Raw genomic sequence first — 22,376 nt, forward strand, 5'->3', positions numbered from 1 at the left:
AACAGCCGAAGCCTGTGTGGAATATAAGGAAAGTAGGAAGGAACTTAAGCAAGGAGTCAGGAGGGCTAGAAGGGGTCACGAAAAGTCATTGGCAAATAGGGTTAAGGAAAATCCCAAGGCTTTTTACACGTACATAAAAAGCAAGAGGGCAGCCAGGGAAAGGGTTGGCCCACTGAAGGATAGGCAAGGGAATCTGTGTGGAGCCAGAGGAAATGGGCGAGGTACTAAATGAATACTTTGCATTAGTATTCCCCAAAGAGAAGTAATTGATGGATGTTGAGTCTGGAGAAGGGTGTGTAGATAGCCTGGGTCACATTGAGATCCAAAAAGACAAGGTGTTGGGCATCTTAAAAAATATTAAGGTAGATAAGTCCCCAGGGCCTGATGGGATCGACCCCAGAATACTGAAGGAGGCTAGAGAGGAAATTGCTGAAGCCTTGACAGAAATCTTTGGATCCTCACTGTCTTCAGGTGATGTCCCGGAGGACTGGAGAATAGACAATTTTGTTCCTTTGTTTAAGAAGGATAATCCAGGGAACTACAGGCCAGTGAGCCTTACGTCAGTGGTAGGGAAATTACTGGAGAGAATTCTTCGAGACAGGATCTACTCCCATTTGGAAGCAAATGGACGTATTAGTGAGAGGCAGCATGGTTTTGTGAAGGGGAGGTCGTGTCTCACTAACTTGACAGAGTTTTTCGAAGAGGTCACTAAGATGATTGATGCAGGTAGGGCAGTGGATGTTGTCTATATGGACTTCAGCAAGGCCTTTGACAAGGTCCCTCATGGTAGACTAGTACAAAGGTGAAGTCACACGGGATCAGAGGAGAGCTGGCAAGGTGGATACAGAACTGGCTAGGTCATAGAGGGCAGAGAGGAGCAATGGAAGGATGCTTTTCTAATTGGAGGGCTGTGACTAGTGGTGTTCCGCAGGGATCAGTGCTGGGACCTTTGCTGTTTGTAGTTGCTCATTATATAAATGATTTGGGGGAAATATGTAACTGGTCTGATTAGTAAGTTTGCAGACGACACAAAGGTTGGTGGAATTGCGGATAGCTATGAGGACTGTCAGAGGGTACAGCAGGATTTAGATTGTTTGGAGACTTGGGCGGAGAGATGGCAAATGGAGTTTAATCCAGACAAATGTGAGGTAATGCATTTTGGAAGGTCTAATACAGGTAGGGATAATAGGTTTAAGGTACGAGGGGCAAGAATTGTACACCTAGATCTCTCTGACTTTCAATACTCTTGAGGGTTCTACCATTCACTGTATATTCCCTACCTGCATTAGACCTTCCAAAGTTCCAGAAACAGACCTCTTCATTCACCTGAGGAAGGAGCAGCGCTCCAAAAGCTCGTGACATCGAAACAAACCTGTTGGACTTTAACCTGGTGTTGTAAGACTTCGTACTGTGCTCACCCCAGTCCAACGCCAGCATCTCCACATCATGTTTTAATAATGAGTATCCTCCCGGTAAGTTGGTACAGAGGGGAGTGTATCCTGTTTCTTCAACGCAAAATTAGTGTTTGCACAGTTTGGCCTTGTACAAATGTAATAGTGACTTTTTTTTCGGGGTGTGGCTCTGTATAACCTGCAGTCCGCGGGGGGAGGGGGGGAGCCCTTTGCTCATTACCTGTTGCAACTGAGGGCGTAGCCTCAACAGCTCAGGAACTGAAACACCAGGTGACAACTCTGGAGTGGAGTGCAAGGGTTAGCCAGAGGGATCCCAGAGCTTTTTCCAGAGCAGGGATTTTTGTAGCAGGGAGGGAGGAGATGAATGCAAATGACAATTTGCTGCACAAAGCCAGCTCCCGCAAGCCGCTGGGGAAACTGGCCCAGAGGCTGGAGGAGGTGAAAAACCCCTGGAGGCAGAGCTCCGCGCTGGAGCTCAGCCACAGCGAGGTGGCCAGGCTGGCCACGGACGCCCTGCTGGAGTCCGGCCCCGCCGCCTACCAGCGGGCTCTGGCCGAGGAGAGGGAGCTGGCCTTCCTGTCGCAGCTGGAGATCGCCTACATCAGCCGCAGCGGGGCCGCCCAGCTGGCCGGCCCCACGGCGGAGCTCCGCGACAGGGGCAGCCGGAACAGCTACGCTGAGTCGGAGCTGACCTCGGTCACTTACTTCCCCATGGAGTCCGACTCGGAGGCTCCCCTGCTGGAGCTGGGCTGGGGCAGACCCCAGCACAGTGTCACACTGCCCTCCCAAACCCAAATCATCTTCCAGAGGGACCGCAGCCACAGCATCAAGGACACCATTCGCCTGCTGCTCAGCAAAGCCAAATCGGTAGGACAATGTTCTTTCCTGCAATTAAATTCAATGATTATCCTGGACAAATTGGGAGGGGAATCCTCCAACCCTGTGGCTCTTTGACAGAACTATCCAATGAAGCACTGTGGCTTCACAGCGCCAGGGTCCCCGGTTCGATTCCCCGCTGGGTCACTGTCTGTGCGGAGTCTGCACGTTCTCCCCGTGTCTGCGTGGGTTTCCTCCGGGTGCTCCGGTTTCCTCCCACAGTCCAAAGCCGTGCAGGTTCTGTGGATTGGGCATTCTGAATGCACTTCGTGTCCAAAAAAAAAGGTTAGGTAGAGTTACGGGCATAAGTTGAAAGTGTGGCCTTAAAGGGCCGGTGCAGACTCGATGGGCCAAATGGCCTCCTTCTGCACTGTAAATTCGATGATCTATGATAAATGGCCTTATGGCCCATTCCTACACCTATTTCTATCAGGATGGCAAAGCGGCACAATGGTTAGCACTGCTACCTCACAGCGCCAGGGACCCGGGTTCAATTACACTCTTGCGTGACTGTCAGAGTTGGGTTTGCATGTTCTCCCCGTGTCTGCGTGGGTTTCCTCCGGGTGCTGCGGTTTCCTCCCACAGTCCAAAGACGTGCAGGTTGGGTGGATTGGCCGTGATAAATTGCCCTTCGTCACTAAAAGGGTTAGGAGGGGTTATTGGTTTACGGGGATAGGGTGGAAGTGAGGGCTTAAGTGGGGTCGGTGCAGACTCGACGGGCCGAATGGCCTCATTCTGCACTCTTATGTTCTATGAATCCTGTTCGTTCCCCTGCACAATATTTATCCAATACCCTTTTGAAAATTATCTCAATCGTTTGCTGTCCTTTCAGGTAGCGCATTCACTTTTCTTTTTTTATATAAATTTAGAGTGCCCAATTCTTTATTTTTCCAGTTAAGGGGTAATTTAGCATGGCCAATCCACCTAACCTGCACATCTTTTGGATTTGTGTGGGTGATACCCACGCAGGCACGAGGAGAATTTGCAAACTCCACACGGACAGTGACCCGGGGCTGGGATCGAATCCGGATCCTCAGCGCCGTGAGGCAGCAGTGCTAACCACTGCGCCACCGTGCTGCCCAAGGCAGCGCATTCACAATCGTTGTTAAATCCATTATCAAAAAAATACTCTCATCTTCCCTCTTGTTTCCTCTGGTGACAGACCCTCCTGCCCCTCGAATCAGCCACCCCTCGCCCCATCTGCTCTTTCAAAACTTTTGAATCTCTCTTTTACTTCCCTGCTGTCTTCTCTGGGATTTCCATGTCCGACAAGCGCCTCAGGAAATGTGAGTTTCCCCCCACGATTGACGAAGCATCAGCAGAGAGTGGGAACATGCCCAGTGTAGAACATAACAGTCGGGCCTCTGTGCATGTTAATATATCCCAATATCAAAACATTACAGTGTCGTCACTGCAGAGCAAGTTGCTCCAGAAATCGCCATGAGGTTTGCCCAAATCCATCCCCAAGATGTACAAATAAATTAGTCTTCAGCTACTCACTCTGAAATTAGTCTCTTACAAACAAGTACGGTTGCTAATTGTATTGTGTTATTGGAATCTTGAAACGTGTTGTTTGTTAGCCAGGACGTGGGACCCGGGGCAGGGGGGCGGGGCATTCCCAATCACCTGTAAAACGCCTGTTGCCGCTGAGTATCCCCCCCCTCATTTTCCACCATCCCTCCTTTCCAACTCGATAGCCCAGCTCCTCAGCCTGACTACCTACACACTCCCCCTCTTCACTCTGTATCCCAATTAGATTTTATTTGTATATTTTTAAAGGTACTTTACAACACAAGTTGAGTGTTACAGGACAGAAAGTGTACTCCAGGCTGTCTCAGTCCACTTAGACGCAGACTATAGCTACATTTCCATCTACGTTACAGCCCGTGCAGTTTTACTCCGGTTCCAGTTCTTTGGTATCTTTCTTTATTCTTTCACAGGATTCGGGTGTCACTGGCAAGGTCAACATTTGTTGCTCAACCCTAATTGTCCTTGAACTGAGTGGCTTACTGGGCCATTTCAGAGCGGCGCTGAAAAACCAACCATATTGCTATGGGCCAGGAGTCACGTGTAGGCCAGGCCAGGTTAAGGATGGCAGATTTCCTTCATGGTCACTGTTTCTGAATGTATTATGGTAGGAGAACTCGAGACTGTGGCCTTTCCCCATTGAGCCTTTGCAGTGGCTGCCCCCAATTCTGTCCCTCCTTCAGCACATAGTCCTGGAAAGCACTCAGTTGCCCCTCGCACTGAAAGACGAACAAATTTAAGACCGACCAAAGAGCATCTTTCGCCAAATTGATGTGCTCCATCAGTAGTTGATGTTATTCCTGGTGTGTTTCCCTGGGAACAGCCATAGAGTACAGGAGGCTGTTATTCTGGAGCTGTTCAGGGTGAACCTGAACTCAAGGCATTCCATCTCTTTCCAGAACTTTATTCCCAATGATTCATCCCAGAGACGCTGAATGAGGGCCTCTTTCCCCTCCACATGCAGTGGCGATGCTGAGATTCCATATGCGACTGAAGAATCTGATGGGGAGAGGCAACCTCACAAAAGCCAAATGCTGTCTTGATGCTTGTTTGAAAGTTCTGGCGATGAGGTGTTCTGGCGATGAGGTGTTCTATCAAATGAGAGTCTGGTCGGGGAACCACACGACGGGATCCTCGATTTACTTTTCCTGCAGGGCCTCAAGACCATTATGTGCGGACCACTGCCTGATGGGCTGGTGGTCAATGGTGCTTTCCTGCACAAACATCTCGATGATGTCAGTCCAGCCAAATGGTGCTTTCTGTAGCACAGCGACCAGATATATCCCTTGCAACCCCAGGACCGAGACATGAGGACACCTCACACCTGATGACCAGGTCCTTACCCACGATGGAGCAGAATTATTGCTCCCACATGCCCAGCTTTGGTTTGAGCCTGGCTGTTCATTCATCCCAGAGTTTGGCACATGCCCCGGCCCCTCTGAACCATATCCCAGAACCTTCAGGTAGCCTGACACGATGGTGAAGAAATCAAGGAATTGATTGGCCCAGTTCCCAAGTAATACATCCTTGCTCTTTCCAAGATTCATTTTGGATTTTGAGGAAAATCTTAGCGAATTCCAAGACAGCGAGCTCTTCACTTCCTGGAGATCCTCCTCTTTCTTACTGAGACCATCTTCAGTTCTGCTTCACCCTCAGTTCTGCAGTTTGCCCTCTCTGGAACTGAGGTTAAGTATTGGACTTCCAGCCACAGCGATCATACACTGTGCCCTCCAGCATGTCCAAAAATGGGCACAGTCTGATTTCCAAGTCAACTATTCTAAGAATTCAGCCTATCCAGAAACTTCCTGATAATTCTTAAAATGCCTTCACTCTTTGGACAAATTTTACTATTTTTGGTTTTTTTTAATATAAATTTAACGTACCCAATTATTCTTTTCCAATTAAGGGAATAATTTAGCGTGGCCAATCCACCTACCCTGCACATCTTTGGGTTTGTGGGAATGAGACCCACGCAAACACGGGGAGAATGTGCAAACTCCACACGGACAGTGATCCAGGGCCGGGATCGAACCCGGGTCCTCAGCGCCGTGAGGCAGCCGTGCTAACCGCTGCCCCACCGTGCCTCCCACGGACAAATGTTACTATAACAGATTGTTTTGAGATACTCTGCAAATCTGATCAGCTTTCAATCAGTTGAATTTCTACAAAGTTCACTTTTATTTCAAAGTTTATTGCTCATGATCATTTTTGTTACCTTATACATGGGGCGGTCCAGTGGGATGGAAACACACAATGGAATATTTGTTCAGAAGGCAGTAATTTGAGTCGAGCTGATGACTTCCTGGTGAAAGAGGCTGTATAACTGAAGTCACTTGACATAGAACCATCCCTCATTGAGCACCAGTTGGCAATATTGGCAAGGTCACAGAATGATCAGTGTGGGAAATGTATAAGAACAAATGTGGCATGTACTGCTTCAATGCAATGGTACTTTGCTAAAATTTGATTGAGGTCAAGGAAGTGCTGCCGTGTAAGGAAACTGTGAGCCATTTAACCGGGGACTGCTTAATGAGGACAATGCCTTCATTTCCAGAACCAATATGTGTCAGGTTCACATTGACCTAATTGACATCTTCAAGTTATGATAGAGCAAATAATAGATCTTTTTCACTGGCAACAAATATCTTTAACATAATAAGTCAAATTCCCAAGACATAGATATAGTCTTTTATAGATATAGAGGTAGAAGGAAAGGTGAATTCCGGGCAAAGGGAATAGGGAGGGGAGGGAAACTTAATAGTTGGCCAGTGGTGGGTTTCAAGTAAGACCTTGATGAAGATGAGCTGAAGAGATTTGGGGAGGGAATTCCAGAGTGTGGGTCTTGATGACTGAAGCACGCCTGCCAATGTTGGAGTGACTCAAGGAGGGGTTACATAATAGACCACAATCCGAGGCGCCAGCGGTTTGGTGGGTTAGGGTTAGGGTGGGTATCACGGCTGGGGTATGTTAGGAATAGGGAGACGTGTTAATTTGTTAGAGGGTTAAGTTGTTTTTGTTGGCATATTGTTTTGTTCTCTTTGCATTCTCTTTTCTTTTGTAGTAAAGATTATTGAAAATTTTTGAATAAAAACATTTTTTTAAAAAAAGGAATAGGGAGGGGTGAGGCCATGAAACATTTGAACCAGAATCATAAAGTGATCAATTTTAAATTTGAGGAGCGAGGGGCCAGTGTTGAGGAGTGAGGAGCGAGCGCAGTTAAGTAAGGACCGGGCTGGTGGTCCAACAATCGGAGACTGGCAGCAGGGCTTAGGGTGAGATGACTTTTACAAAGTGTGGGTGCTGGGAGGCCACCCACAGGGACACTGGATTAGCCGAGACGGGAGGTGAGAAAGGCATGGCTGATGGTCTCAGCAGCAGACACAGCAGAAATGAGAAGATAGATGGTCATCAAAATATTAGGTGGGAGGTTATTAAAAAATCTGTCTGCAGAAAGTGGTTAAACTGTGGAACCCTCTGCCACCAGGCATTATTGAGACACTGTTCTTGTATCCTAATTAAGGGAATGAGATAATTGCTTGGAATGGAGGAATAATAATAATAATCGTTTATTGTCACAAGTATGAAGTTACTGTGAAAAACCCCTAATCGCCACATTCTGGCTCCTGTTCGGGTAAGCTGGTATGGGAATTGAACCCGCGCTGCTGGCCTTGTTCTGCATTACAAACCAGTTGTCTAGCCCACTGAGCTAAACCAGCTCTTGTATATTACAGCAAAAGGGCAGCAATGGAGCACTAAAATGAAAGCAAAATACCGCGGATGCTGGTAATCTGAACCCAAAACACAAGCTCAGCAGGTTTGGCAGCATCTGCGGAGAGAGAAACAGAATTAACGTTTCGAGACCGAATGACACTTCAGAGCAATGCAATGGAGCACGACGGCTCATGTGACCAAACGGGCGGGCCCAGCCTTGACGGGCACAATGGCCAGTTTTGGTGTTGTGACATTCTGCGATCCACATTCTGCGATCCTATCTGCTGCCTTGCAAGTAAAATTCTCTAGACAGACGGTGCAACTTTTCCCCATCATTCACCTCCATCAGTTTGAAATAGTTGCTGTTTATTCCACAAGAGTTGCTTTTGTACAGGCTAATTGTCTACCGACAGTCCCTCTGGCCTTTGTAACTCTTCAACAGTTCCAATGTTGGACGCCCCTCCATGTGGCAGACAATGATTGATTGATTTTTTCTATTTTGCAGCCAGTGTGTCGTTTGGTAGTTTGTTTTGCAAAAAGCAGAATGAATAAGATTGGAATCAATATCTCTATCATTCATGTCCTCTTTCTAATGCAGCTCATTGCAATTGTGATGGATCTGTTCACTGACATTGACATATTTTGTGACTTGTTGGAAGCTTCTAATAAACGACGAATCCCTGTGTACCTGCTTCTGGATGAGAGCAACCTGGAGCATTTTATGGTGATGTGCGATGAGCTTGACATCCAAAGAGATCTCACTGATGTAAGTATCTCTGGCTTATATTATGTCATGTTGACAGATCACGGTGGTCTTTCAAAAATGTCAGATTCTTTTATATTAGGGCTTAGACCTCGGAGATGTTATAACCTTGAATTTCTATGATTTTGTGAAACCATTAATTGTGGAAAAGAATAGATGTTTCCTTATCTTTGAGTAACTCTTTCCCTCATTCTCACTTTCAGTGGATTCCTTTCCGTGTCTTCTGCCTTATGATGACCCTGTGCCTTCCGCACAGCAAGACACAATGTAGGGGGGGAAGTTACGTTTCCCCTTGACATGGGAGCAGCACAAGGAACACGTGCCCCAGTTAAACTGGTTTCTATCACATTCAATATGTCGCCCAGGAGTTCCACCCATATTACAAACTAAAAGCCAGGGTTGCAGTGAAGCCAATACTCAGCAAGGTGCTGTTCCTCTGGGGAGCTGGCATCTGATGCTCCTTGGTGCTGTGGACATTGAGCATTTTGTGTTTGGTCATTCAGATGGATGATTAGGAAACCCATTGCTTTGGGTAAATTTAGACTGTGATGTTTATACATCAAAACCTTTGGAACAAGGTTTTAAGTAGAAAACATTTTTCATGAACCTTTGGTGTGCCTGCACGGCTCTTGGAATGAATTACATTTTTGTAAAGGTTGTCCACCCGCTCTCAAAACTGGGCCACAGTCATTTCGGTGTCAGAATTCCTTCCCTAAACATTTCCAACTCTATTTCTGCCTTGAAGATTCTCCTTAAACCCCACCTCTTTGGCATCTGGTCTAATATCTCCTGATGTGAAATTTTGTTTGATAACTCACCTGTGAGGTGGCTTGGGACGTTTAACTATGTTAAAGCTGACTTCCGGGTGCGGCGATGACCAGCTGAGTCCCACGTTTCGGCAGCTCCCTGTGAAACGGACTTTTGGGCTCTTGATAGGAGCCCCAACGGCAATTTTAACGGCTGAAAACACCGTGCGGTAAACCAGAAGGGTGTTCCCCCTGGACACGGATGGAAAAAGGCGAGGAAAGTGGCCGGATTGCAGCGGATCCTTTGGAACAACGGCAAGGAAGGCAAGCAGAAACCAAGATGGCGTCGGAAGGTGGCAGTTTCATATGAGGCCCTGAACAACAAGAGTTTTTGAAACGCTGCGTGGAGGAGATAAAAAAGGAAATGAAGAAAGAATTGTTGGCCCCGATATTACAGGCGATTGAAGGGCTGAAAGAGGAACAAAAGACCCAGGAGCAGGAGCTTCGGGTCGTGAAGGCGAAAGCAGCAGAGAATGAAAACGATATACAGGGTCTGGTGGTGAAGTCAGAGATACAGGAGGCACACCAGAAACGATCTGTGGAGAGGTTGGAGGCACTGGAAAATAACGCAAGGAGGAACAACTTGAGGATTCTTGGCCTTCCTGAAGGTGTGGAGGGGGCGGACGTCGGGGCATATGTGAGCACGATGCTGCACTCGTTAATGGGAGTGGAGGCCCCGACGGGTCCGTTGGAGGTAGAGGGAGCATACCAAGTTATGGTGCGAGGATCGAGAGCAGGAGAAGCTCCCAGAGCCATAGTGGTGAGATTTCTCCGTTTTAAGGATAGAGAAATGGTCCTTAGATGGGCGAAGAAAACTCGGTGTAGTAAATGGGAGAACGCGGTGATCCGCGTCTATCAAGATTGGAGTGCGGAGGTGGCGAGAAGGAGGGCGAGCTTTAATCGGGCCAAAGCGGTACTTCACAAAAAAAAGATAAAGTTTGGAATGCTGCAACCGGCAAGACTGTGGGTCACATATCAAGGGAGGCACCACTACTTTGAGACGGCGGATGAAGCGTGGACTTTTATTGTAGAAGAAAAATTGGAATGATTGGACTACGAAAATGAACGTTTGGACAAAGTGGTGGGACGAGTGGGGGGGGGGCGAAGAGGGATTGTATGATTAATCCTGCGGTATGGTAACTTTTCTTTCTCCCACAGGTGGTGATGGGGGGAGGTGGGGAGGGAGAGGAGATGGGGCGTTGGCCATGGGAGGCGGGGCCGAGGGAGAGGCGCGGGCTTGGTTCCCGCGCTATGATAATTATGGCGGGAATAGAGAAGCAGGAAGGAGGGGGCGCCGCACGGGGCGAGCCGTGATCACGGGGGGAAGCCGAGGTCAGCCAGAGTTTGCTGACTTCTGGGAGCAACATGGGGGGAGTAATTACGCTAGCGGGGGGTCTAGCGGGGGGGGGGGGGGGGAGGGGGGAATTACTGGGTTGCTGCTGCTGGGGAAAGGGGGGAGTGGGTACGGGAAAGGATGGGCGGGGGGGGCACCGTCTGGGAGAAATACAGCTGCGTGGGAACTGGGCGAGAAGCTGGAAAAAGATGATGGCTAACCGGCAAGGGGGTGGGGTGGGAAGCCCCCCAACTCGGCTGATCACGTGGAACGTGAGGGGGCTTAACGGGCCGATAAAGAGGGCACGAGTACTCGCACACCTTAAGAAACTTAAAGCAGATGTGGTCATGTTACAGGAAACGCACCTGAAACTGATAGATCAGGTTAGGTTGCGCAAAGGATGGGTAGGGCAGGTGTTCCATTCGGGGCTGGATGCGAAAAACAGGGGGGTGGCTATATTAGTGGGGAAGCGGGTAATGTTCGAGGCAAAGACTATAGTGGCGGATAACGGGGGCAGATACGTGATGGTGAGTGGCAAATTACAGGGAGAGATGGTGGTGTTGGTAAACGTGTATGCCCCGAATTGGGACGATGCCAATTTTATGAGGCGAATGCTAGGACGCATCCCAGACCTAGAGACCGGAAAGCTGATAATGGGGGGAGACTTTAACACGGTGTTGGAACCAAGGCTGGATAGGTCGAAGTCCAGGACTGGTAGGAGGCCGGCAGCAGCCAAGGTGCTTAAGGATTTTATGGAGCAGATGGGAGGGGTGGACCCGTGGAGATTCAGTAGACCTAGGAGTAAGGAGTTCTCGTTTTTCTCCTATGTCCATAAAGTCTATTCACGCATAGACTTTTTTGTGTTGGGTAGGGCATTGATCCCGAGGGTGAGGGGAACGGAATATACGGCTATAGCCATTTCGGATCATGCCCCACACTGGGTAGACTTGGAGATAGGGGAGGAAACAAGAGGGCGTCCACCCTGGAGAATGGACATGGGACTAATGGCGGATGAGGGGGTGTGCTTAAGGGTGAGGGGATGCATTGAAAAGTACTTGGAACTCAATGATAATGGGGAGGTTCAGGTGGGAGTGGTCTGGGAGGCGTTGAAGGCGGTGGTTAGGGGGGAGCTGATATCAATAAGGACACATAAAGGGAAGCAGGAGAGTAAGGAACGGGAGCGGTTGTTGCAAGAACTTTTGAGGGTGGACAGACAGTATGCGGAAGCACCGGAGGAGGGACTGTATAGGGAAAGGCAAAGGCTGCATGTGGAATTTGACTTGCTGACCACAGGCACTGCAGAGGCACAATGGAGGAAGGCACAGGGTGTACAGTATGAATATGGAGAGAAGGCGAGCAGATTGCTGGCACACCAATTGAGGAAAAGGGGAGCAGCGAGGGAAATAGGGGGGGTGAGAGACGAAGATGGAGAGACGGAGCGGGGAGCGGAGAGAGTGAATGAAGTGTTTAAGACATTTTATAAAAAATTGTATGAAGCTCAACCCCCGGATGGGAGGGAGAGAATGATGGAGTTTTTGGATCGGCTGGAAATTCCCAAGGTGGAAGAGCAGGAAAGGATGGGATTGGGAGCACAGATCACGGTAGAAGAAGTGGTGAAAGGAATTAGGAACATGCAGACGGGAAAGGCCCCGGGACCGGATGGATTCCCAGTTGAATTTTACAGAAAATATTTGGACTTGCTCGCCCCGCTACTGACGAGGACCTTTAACGAGGCAAAGGAAAGGGGACAACTGCCCCCGACTATGTCAGAAGCAACGATATCGCTTCTTTTAAAGAAGGAAAAGGATCCGCTACAATGCGGGTCCTACAGACCAATCTCCCTCCTCAATGTAGATGCCAAGGTATTGGCCAAGGTAATGGCAATGAGAATAGAGGAATGTGTCCCGGGGGTGGTTCATGAGGACCAAACTGGGTTTGTGAAGGGGAGACAGTTGAACACGAACATACGGAGGTTGCTAGGGGTAATGATGATGGCCCCACCAGAGGGTGAAACGGAGATAGTAGTGGCGATGGATGCCGAGAAAGCATTTGATAGAGTGGAGTGGGATTATCTGTGGGAGGTGTTGAGGAGATTTGGGTTCGGAGAGGGGTATGTTAGATGGGTGCAGCTGTTGTATAGGGCCCCAGTGGCGAGTGTGGTCACGAATGGACGGGGATCGGCATATTTTCGGCTCCATAGAGGGACAAGGCAGGGATGTCCTCTGTCCCCATTACTGTTTGCACTGGCGATTGAGCCCCTGGCGATAGCGCTGAGAGGTTCCAAGGGATGGAGGGGAATACTTAGGGGAGGAGAAGAACACCGGGTATCTTTATATGCGGATGATCTGCTACTATATGTGGCGGATCCAGCGGAGGGGATGCCAGAAATAATGCGGATACTTGGGGAGTTTGGGGATTTTTCAGGGTATAAATTGAACATGGGGAAGAGTGAGCTGTTTGTGGTGCATCCAGGGGAGCAGAGTAGAGAAATAGAAGACCTACCGTTGAGGAAGGTAACAGAGACTTTCGTTACCTGGGGATCCAGATAGCTAAGAATTGGGGCACATTGCACAGGCTAAATTTGACGCGGTTGGTGGAACAGATGGAGGAAGATTTCAAGAGATGGGATATGGTAGCATTGTCAATGGCAGGGAGGGTGCAGGCGGTTAAGATGGTGGTCCTCCCGAGATTCTTCTTTGTGTTTCAGTGTCTCCCGGTGGTGATCACGAAGGCTTTTTTCAAAAGGATAGAAAAGAGTATCATGGGTTTTGTTTGGGCCGGGAAGACTCCGAGAGTGAGGAAGGGATTCTTACAGCGTAGTAGGGATAGGGGGGGGCTGGCACTACCGAGCCTAAGTGAGTATTATTGGGCCGCTAATATTTCAATGGTGAGTAAGTGGATGGGAGAGGAGGAAGGAGCGGCGTGGAAGAGATTAGAGAGGGCGTCCTGTAGGGGGACCAGCCTGCAGGCTATGGTGACAGCCCCATTGCCGTTCTCACCAAGGAACTATACCACGAGTCCGGTGGTGGTAGCTACACTGAAGATTTGGGGACAGTGGAGACGACATAGAGGAAAGACCGGAGCACTGGGGGGGTCCCCGATAAGAAACAACCATAGGTTTGCCCCGGGGGGAATGGATGGGGGATATGGAATGTGGCAAAGAGCAGGTATAACGCAATTGAAAGATCTATTTGTGGATGGGAAGTTTGCGAGTCTGGGAGCGCTGACCGAGAAATATGGGTTGCCCCAAGGGAATGCATTCAGGTACATGCAATTGAGGGCTTTTGCGAGGCAACAGGTGAGGGAATTCCCGCAGCCCCCGACACAAGAGGTGCAGGACAGAGTCATCTCAAAGAAATGGGTGGGGGACGGTAAGGTGTCGGATATATATAGGGAAATGAGAGACGAAGGGGAGACTATGATGGACGAACTAAAAGGGAAATGGGAAGAAGAGCTAGGGGAGGAGATTGAGGAGGGGATGTGGGCAGATGCCCTAAACAGGGTAAACTCGTCGTCCTCGTGCGCCAGGCTAAGCCTGATTCAGTTTAAGGTATTACACAGGGCACATATGACTGGAACACGGCTCAGTAAATTTTTTGGGGTGGAGGATAGGTGTGCGAGGTGCTCGAGAAGCCCAGCGAATCATACCCATATGTTTTGGTCATGCCCGGCACTACAGGGGTTTTGGATGGGGGTGACAAAGGTGCTTTCGAAAGTAGTAGGAGTCCGGGTCGAACCAAGCTGGGGGTTGGCTATATTTGGGGTTGCACAAGAGCCGGGAGTGCAGGAGGCAAAAGAGGCCGATGTTTTGGCCTTTGCGTCCCTAGTAGCCCGGCGCAGAATATTGCTAATGTGGAAAGAAGCCAAGCCCCCGGGGGTGGAGACCTGGATAAATGATATGGCGGGGTTCATAAAGTTAGAGCGGATTAAGTTCGTCCTAAGGGGGTCGGCTCAAGGGTTTACTAGGCGGTGGCAACCGTTCGTCGAATATCTTGCGGAAAGATAGATAGGGGAGAACAAAGAAGGCAGCAGCAGCGGCCCAGGACTTGGGGGGGGGGGGGGGGGGGGGAGGGATGGGGGGGGATGGGGGGGTGTGTGGCCTGAGACAAGGCAGTTGCCAATTAGGGCTAGTTTTTATTTTTTGTTATTTAATATTTATTTATTTGTTGTTGTTTTTGTTTAAATTTAAAAAAGGTCATTATTATCTGTATTGTTACAATGTTGTGTAAAGGATGCACAATGTACTGTGTTGGTTGACCAAAAATTTTCAATAAAATATTATTTTTAAAAAAAACTATGTTAAAGCTGCTGTATAAATGAAATTGTTGTATAATGCACATCATTGCAAAAGCGAAATTGTCACTGGTACTGATCGGACCCAGACCCATCTCAATGCATTTCTTCATTCCAGCAATGATATGAACTCATGCTGACCCCACGCTGTACCAGACAATGTCAATCTGCATTATTCTTAGTTAAAGTTAACATAGACATACATAGAACATTACAGTGCAGTACAGGCCCTTCAGCCCTCGATGTTGCGCCGACCTGTGAAACCACTCTAAAGCCCATCTACACTATTCCCTTATCATCCATATGTCTATCCAATGACCATTTGAATGCCCTTAGTGTTGGCGAGTCCACTACTGTTGCAGGTAGGGCATTCCACGCCCTTACTACTCTCTGAGTAAAGAACCTACCTCTGACATCTGTCCTATATCTATCTCCCCTCAATTTAAAGCTATGTCCCCTCGTGCGAGACATCACCATCCGAGGAAAAAGGCTCTCACTGTCCACCCTATCCAATCCTCTGATCATCTTGTATGCCTCAATTAAGTCACCTCTTACCCTTCTTCTCTTTAACGAAAACAGCCTCAAGTCCCTCAGCCGTTCCTCATAAGATCTTCCCTCCATACCAGGCAACATTCTGGTAAATCTCCTCTGCACCCTTTCCAATGCTTCCACATCCTTCCTATAATGCGGCGACCAGAATTGCACGCAGTACTCCAAAAGCGGCCGCACCAGTTTTGTATAGCTGCAATATGACCTCATGGCTCCGAAACTCAATCCCTCTACCAATAAAAGCTAACACACCATACGCCTTCTTAATAACCCTCTCAACCTGGGTGGCAACTTTCAGGGATCTATGTACATGGACACTGAGATCTCTCTGCTCATCCACACTGCCAAGAATCTTACCATTAGCCCAGTACTCTGTCTTCCTGTTATTCCTTCCAAAATGAATCACCTCACACTTTTCTGTACTAAACTCCGTTTGCCACCTCTCAGCCCAGCGCTGCAGCTCATCTATGTCCCTCTGTAACTTGTAACATTCTCAGCACTGGATCCTGATTTTACTGTCCAAGTAATCCCTCTCTCTCACATTCCCAAATTCTCAGTAAAATGACTGTAGTTTTTTTCCCTCCTAGAACATGCGGATCAGGAGTGTGATGGGAGACACTTACTGTACAAAGTCTGGGAAGAAGTTTAATGGTCAGGTGCTGGAGAAGTTCATGATCATTGACCTGGAGCAGGTGATGGCAGGTTCATACAGGTAAACAATGAGAATGTGATTTACACTAATTATTTCAATTGTTACCAAACTATTACCTGGTCTACCCCTCCAAGCCTTCTCCCCAACTTCCAACATTTTAACATGTCTCTCATGCCTTCATTTTCAGGCTCTAACCATCCAAACACACCCTGAACTGTCCCAGTGCTCTCTTGTCCAGCTTCGCACCTTCCATTCTTCAGAAAACACAGCTGATCCAAATCTCTGTTCACCATGTCCCAACTCTCACCATGACCTGTTCACCCCTCTGCTCAATGACCTACATTAGTTTCTGGTCAACCAATGCCTCAATTTTTAAAAATAGATTCTCTTCATTATCTTCAAATATCTCTGTGGTCTCACTCCTCCCACTCTCTGTAGCCTCCTCCAGCCTTACATCCCCCTCAGAACCACATCCCTCCAACTCGGGGCTCTTGTGCATCCCTCACTTGATTTGCTCCACCACTGGGGCAGCCTTCAGCTGCCTGGGCCCGAAACTGTGGAATTCCCTACCTAAACCTCTATGCCTCTCTCTTCTTCAAGGCACGCCCTAAAACCTACCTCATTGACCCACGCTTTAGTCACTTGTCCAAAGTCCCCTCCCGGTGCCAGGGACCCGAGTTCGATTCAGGCTTTGGGTGACTGTCTGTGTGGAGTTTTCACATTCTCCGCTTGTCGGCATGGGTTTCCTCCGGGTGTTCCGGTTTCCTCCCACAGTCCAGGGATGTCCAGGTTAGATGGATTCGCCATGTTCAATGTGCGTGGTTACAGGGAAAAAATGGGGTGAGTTGGCCATGGTAGAGTGCTCATCATAGAATTTACAGTGCAGAAGGAGGCCATTCGGCCCATCGAGTCTGCACCGGCTCTTGGAAAGAGCACCCTACCCAAGGTCAACACCTTCACCCTATCCCCATAACCCAGTAACCCCACCCAACCCTAAGGGCAATTTTGGACACTAAGGGCAATTTATCACGGCCAATCCACCTAACCTGCACATCTTTGGACTGTGGGAGGAAACCGGAGCACCCGGAGGAAACCCACGCACACACGGGGAGGAAGTGCAGACTCCGCACAGACAGTGACCCAAGCCAGAATCGAACCAGGGACGCTGGAGCTGTGAAGCAATTGTGCTAACCACCATGCTACCGTGCTGCCCCGTTTGAATGGCCTCCTTTTGCACTGTAGGGATTCTATCGAGTATCAATTATCTGAGTTTTGTTTTGTGATGTTTTACTATATTGAAGATGCTATATAAATGTAAGTTGTTAAATATTGTTGTGAAACCATCATTAGCTCCAACAGTGAGGCTCAGTCTCAATCTTCGATCAACACATTTATTTCATCTGATATACATTCCTCATCAGTTTCCTCTTCCCTGCCTCCCATTCGGGTAAGATTTGAGATCAGCATTGGCTCTGCGCTCTATATGGGGAAGTGTCAGGAGTGATATTGACGTCCTTCCAAGAAATGAATTCAACAAAGTTACCAAGAGTGGGAGAGGGAATAAGCATTAGGCTTCAATTGGCATCTGTTGACATTTAATTTTTTAAAAGCAACACATGTAATTGGAGCAGTAAAGTTGTTGAATTTGGAGTCCTTTCCTTTGCTGTTGGCCCACTGACCAGTCATTGCAGGTCGACACTGGTTAAGTTGTGGGATGATGGGTGTGACCATGTATGAGAACCCCCCCCTCCCCCACCGTTCCCCCGCTGAAGCTGTTTGGCAACATTCCCAATATTGTCCAGGAGACACAATTGGGAGCACAGCTTCCCTTGGGAGTTTTTGTAACCAGCGATCCTGTTCGTTTTGGTAGAATTAATAGATTTCTTGTCGCACCTTGTCCAACCCCCCCTGAGGTCAAAATGGCTGAATGGATTTCCCAGTCTGGGAAGATCCAATGCTCAATTCGGGATGGATGGTAAATGCTGGCCTTTCCAGCAATGCCAATTTCCCCCACACAGACTGGAAAACAAATTATGGGCTCTGCTGTTTTGATCATTTTCACTCGGGGCTCTGTAATTAATCTCAGTGTCTCGGCAACTCTCAGTTAGTGAAGACAGAGCAGGTGAGTAGAGTGGAAATCATCCATAATTCCGGCTCCTAATTGTATCTTGGGTTCCTGTTATCCAGTGTGTATGTCAATGTGCAGTGGGGACTTGCATGAAGAGAGGCTGAGAAAGAGGTTCAGGAGAGGCCTCAGCACTTGGTGATTGTAAGGCAAGAAAGAACGAGGGTTGGATTCTCCAATAATGGGGCTATGTCTCCACACCAGCATCGATACGCTGGCGTTTCACTCTGGACTTTCCTTAAGTCCTTACCTGCAGGAGGCTGGCAGGCCCCGAATGCTTGTTGCAGCTCTGGCTGCGGATACGGGCCCCGCACTTCCTGTCGGGAGTCAACGCGTGTGCACAGTGACGACCTGCAGCGTCCGCCCCGGGGGACATGGCGGACTTGGACCACGAAGCGGCACTATAAATGTAGGCCTCCCCGATATCGCGTGACACACGATTGTTTCCCTGGCCATCCATGAGACCCCCCCCCCCCCCCCCAGTGATCGATATCCCTGCCCCGCCACCAGGGCGGGCGTGGAATGAGTCCACAGCCGGCACCCGACAATCCCGACGGCCGTTAGGTGGTCAGAGCCACGCCGTCGGGAACTCGGCCAGTTTTGCGCGGAGAATCGCGGGGGCCTCTGTCAATGGCCCCCTACCCGCGCCTCTGTCAATGACCCACTACCCGCGCCACGTAGTTCGCGCATGAGAATCTCCCCGGAGAATCTCGGGAGCGGCGCCGGTCCAGCATTCCGGTTTGACGGCCATTGTCCGCCCCCGCGCCGAACGCGGTTTCGGTGCGGAGAATCCAGTCCCTTGTGTTTATATAAAGTCTTTCCCGAGCATTTTAAATTTCCCGTTGGAATGTAGCAAAAGCAGCAACTAATTTGGGCATATTTTTATTTGTTAAATTCATCATGTATCACAGGCAGTCCCTTGATCGCCACCTTGTCACAATACTCAATGGGAACTGTACAGAGGCGCAAAAGTAAGATTTATTTCAGCCTGAAGGCTGAATTGTAAATCAGTGGATAATAATCTTTATTATTGTCACAAGTAGGCTTACATTAACACTGCAATGAAGTTACTGTGAAAATCCCCGAGTCGCCACATTCCGGCGCCTGTTCGGGTACACAGAGGGAGAATTCAGAATGTCCAAATTACCTAACAAGCACATCTTTCGGGACTTGTAGGAAGAAACTTAGGGTGCAGAAGAGATTTACCAGGATGTTGCCTGGTTTGGAGGGCATTAGCTATGAGGAGCGGTTAAATAAACTCGGTTTGTTCTCACTGGAACGACGGAGGTTGAGGGGCGACCTGATAGAGGTCTACAAAATTATGAGGGGCATAGACAGAGTGGATAGTCAGAGGCTTTTCCCCAGGGTAGAGGGGTCAATTACTAGGGGGGCATAGGTTTAAGGTGCGAGGGGCAAGGTTTAGTGGAAATGTATGAGGCATGTGTTTTACGCAGAGGGTAGTGGGTGCCTGGAACGCGCTACCGGAGGAGGTGGTGGAAGCAGGGACGATAGTGACATTTAAGGGGCATCTTGACAAATACATGAATAGGATGGGAATAGAGGGATACGGACCCAGGAAGTGTAGAAGATTTTAGTTTAGACGGGCAGCATGGTCGGCGCAGGCTTGGAGGGCCGAAGGGCCTGTTCCTGTGCTGTACTTTTCTTTGTTCTTTGAAACCGGAGCACCCGGAGGAAACCCACACAGACACCGAGAGAACGTGAAGACTGCGCACAGTGACCCAAGCCAGGAATCAAACCCAGGTCCCTGGCGCTGTGAAGCAACAGTGCTAACCACCGTGCTACCGTGTCGCTGGGTAGTTATTTAAAAGAAAACTGTGAGGACCAATTTCAGTCAGCATTGTCACCGGATGATCCTTCTTTAAAATGAGGTACTAGGAAAAGTAAACTGTTTTATTTAAAATAACAAATGTTGAGGATATCACCAGGGTTAATTTACATTTTTTGTAGGAGAGGACTAGTCTGAAAAACACTCCTGTCAGAAGGCAGGTGGGGATCAATTGAAAATGCCAAGACTGAGGTTGATGGCTCTGTGTTGAGCAGCAAGCGAGGGTAGATGGACTTAAGGTACAGTTGGTCAAATTGAACGGCAGAGCAGAGTTGAGAGGCTGAATGTTCAACATCCTTTGCCAGGTTCCGTAACTGGAAAGTTACTGAGATCCCAGTATTGTGTGATCGGCAGATTGCAGAGACAAAGTCCTTTCCCTCAGGTGATTCGGGTTCAGTGATGTGCGTCGACTTGCCTCCTTCAATCTTTCACGCTCATTAATCCTCAGACAATCATCTCCACTGATCCCATCAGCGTTCCTTGTTGTAATGAAAAATATGCAACAGAACCCTTCCTCCCACCCAAACAAAAGGAACACTAGACATCATGAGATTTACAAAAACAACAGGGCTAAAAATATACAACAGACCTGATGGTATCTGGGGGGAAAACCATAAAAGGTAAGCTCTGTACACGGTTTCCTGCAACAAAATTTAAACCTGTCCTATTTGAAGAAAACCAGCATGGTGGCAGATTTTATTTTAAGTTTACTTTATTCATTGATTTCAAATCATAGAGTCTTTTAGCACGGGAGGCCATTCAGCCGATCGTGTCTATGCCAGCTCGTTGAAGGAGCAATCCAGTTAGTCCCATTCCCATTCGCTCTTTCCTCCACAGTCCTGCAGTGTTCCCTTTAAATCATGCAAAGTCCACTTTGAAAGTTACTATTCAGTCATAAAAATATTAAATCTGATTTTTGATTGAATGTTCCTGATCATAACTCACTGCAAAATATAAAGCCTCTCCTCTTTTCTCTTTCTCCACTCATTGATATCACATAATTTGATTACAATGTCCTCTAGTTACCAATCCTGCCACTGGGAACCAATGAGAAGCAATAGAAGCCACGGAATATCAACAAATCTTGCCCCAGTAGTTGAGAGGCAGATGGAGCTGCCAGTTATACTGTGTGCATTAAACAATGTTACCCTTAAAGAATCACTTGCGTTACCTGAAACACCTGTAGCCAGGGGTAACAACTGACCTGTAAAACTGGCTGATTGGAAGGGGAGATTTTGGGTGATTTTCATTTGTAACTGATTTGATTTTGATTTGATTATATTTGATTTATTGTCACATATACCGAAGTGCAGTGAAAAGTATTTTTCTGCAGCCAAGGGAACGTACACAGTACGTACATGGTAAACAAAAAGAATAATCAACAGAGAACATTGACAAATGGTACATCGACATACAGTGATTGGTTACAGTGCGGAACAAGGGACCAAACAAAGCAAACACATGGGCAAACACTCCGGGCTTGTGGGGTCCATTGAATTTTAAAAGAAGCAGATGAAGTTTCAAAGCCAGCAGTCAATTTTTATTTTAAAAAATGATTCAGTATTTTCTAAACGTTTTTGTTTTGCCCTGTGCCGGAAGCAGCCAGAGTTCTTTCATCAGGAATCACTGATCCCAATTGGAATCTGGATGTTGGGTAAGGACAGGAGCAGACTGGGGAATGATTCCCTGCAGAACTGAGCAGTACTGAGAAAGGGCTGCACTGTCTGGAATGCTGTCTTTGCAATGAAACCTTAAACTAATCTGCCCCATCTGCCCTCTCGAATGGGCAAAACAGATTCTCCGCTCCGTCGCCGAACGCGATTTCGGTGTCAGGGAGCGGAAAATCCAGCCCTTGTTCTCCTCCATGCCCTGGCCAATATTTATCATTCAACCATCAGCTCGAACAGATTACCTGGCCATTATTACAATGCCAGTGGGATTTAATTGTGCAAATTGATCTCTGGGTTTCCTGCATTGCACAGGTGACTGACTATGCTTCAGAAGTGTGGCACGGTAGCACAGTGGTTATCACTGTTGCTTCACACTGCCAGGGTCCCGGGTTCAATTCCCGGCTTGGTCACTATCTGTGTGGAGTCTGCCATTCTCCCCGTGTCTCCGTGGGTTTCCTCCGGGTGCTCCGATTTCCTCCCACGAGTCCCGAAATACGTGCTTGTTAGGTGAATTGGACATTCTGAATTCTCTCTGTGTACCCGAACAGGCGCCAGAGTGTGGCGACTAGGGGCTTTTCACAGTAACTTCATTGCAGTCTTAATGTAAACCTACTAATAATAATGTAAGACACTATTAAAGATTATTATTATTACGCTTAATTGTAAAGCACTCTGAAAAATCCTGAAGAGGTGAAAGTTGCAGTATAAAAGGCAAATGTGCATTTCTTTAGACCACAGCGGCTCACAGCCTCCTGGCCTTAGATTCCAAGTCAGCAGAGTTGGAATCTTGTCGGGGGTTTGGAGGCTGGAAGG

At 48.2% G+C, this 22,376-nt stretch overlaps 1 protein-coding gene across 1 annotated transcript in view; it reads left to right on the forward strand.

The window, feature by feature from the left end:
- Nucleotides 1-1,478: 1,478 nt before the first annotated feature.
- fam83c (family with sequence similarity 83 member C) overlaps nucleotides 1,479-22,376 on the forward strand; it is a 38,371-nt gene continuing 17,473 nt past the window's right edge. The window contains exons 1-3 of the mRNA XM_072515282.1: nucleotides 1,479-2,279; nucleotides 8,125-8,292; nucleotides 15,858-15,982. Coding sequence (XP_072371383.1) covers nucleotides 1,773-2,279; nucleotides 8,125-8,292; nucleotides 15,858-15,982 — 800 coding nt within the window. The 5' untranslated portion in view covers nucleotides 1,479-1,772. The remainder of the gene's footprint in view (nucleotides 2,280-8,124; nucleotides 8,293-15,857; nucleotides 15,983-22,376) is intronic.

The sequence above is a fragment of the Scyliorhinus torazame genome, chromosome 8 (genome assembly GCF_047496885.1).
Source record: "Scyliorhinus torazame isolate Kashiwa2021f chromosome 8, sScyTor2.1, whole genome shotgun sequence".
Classification (NCBI taxonomy): Eukaryota; Metazoa; Chordata; class Chondrichthyes; order Carcharhiniformes; family Scyliorhinidae; genus Scyliorhinus; species Scyliorhinus torazame.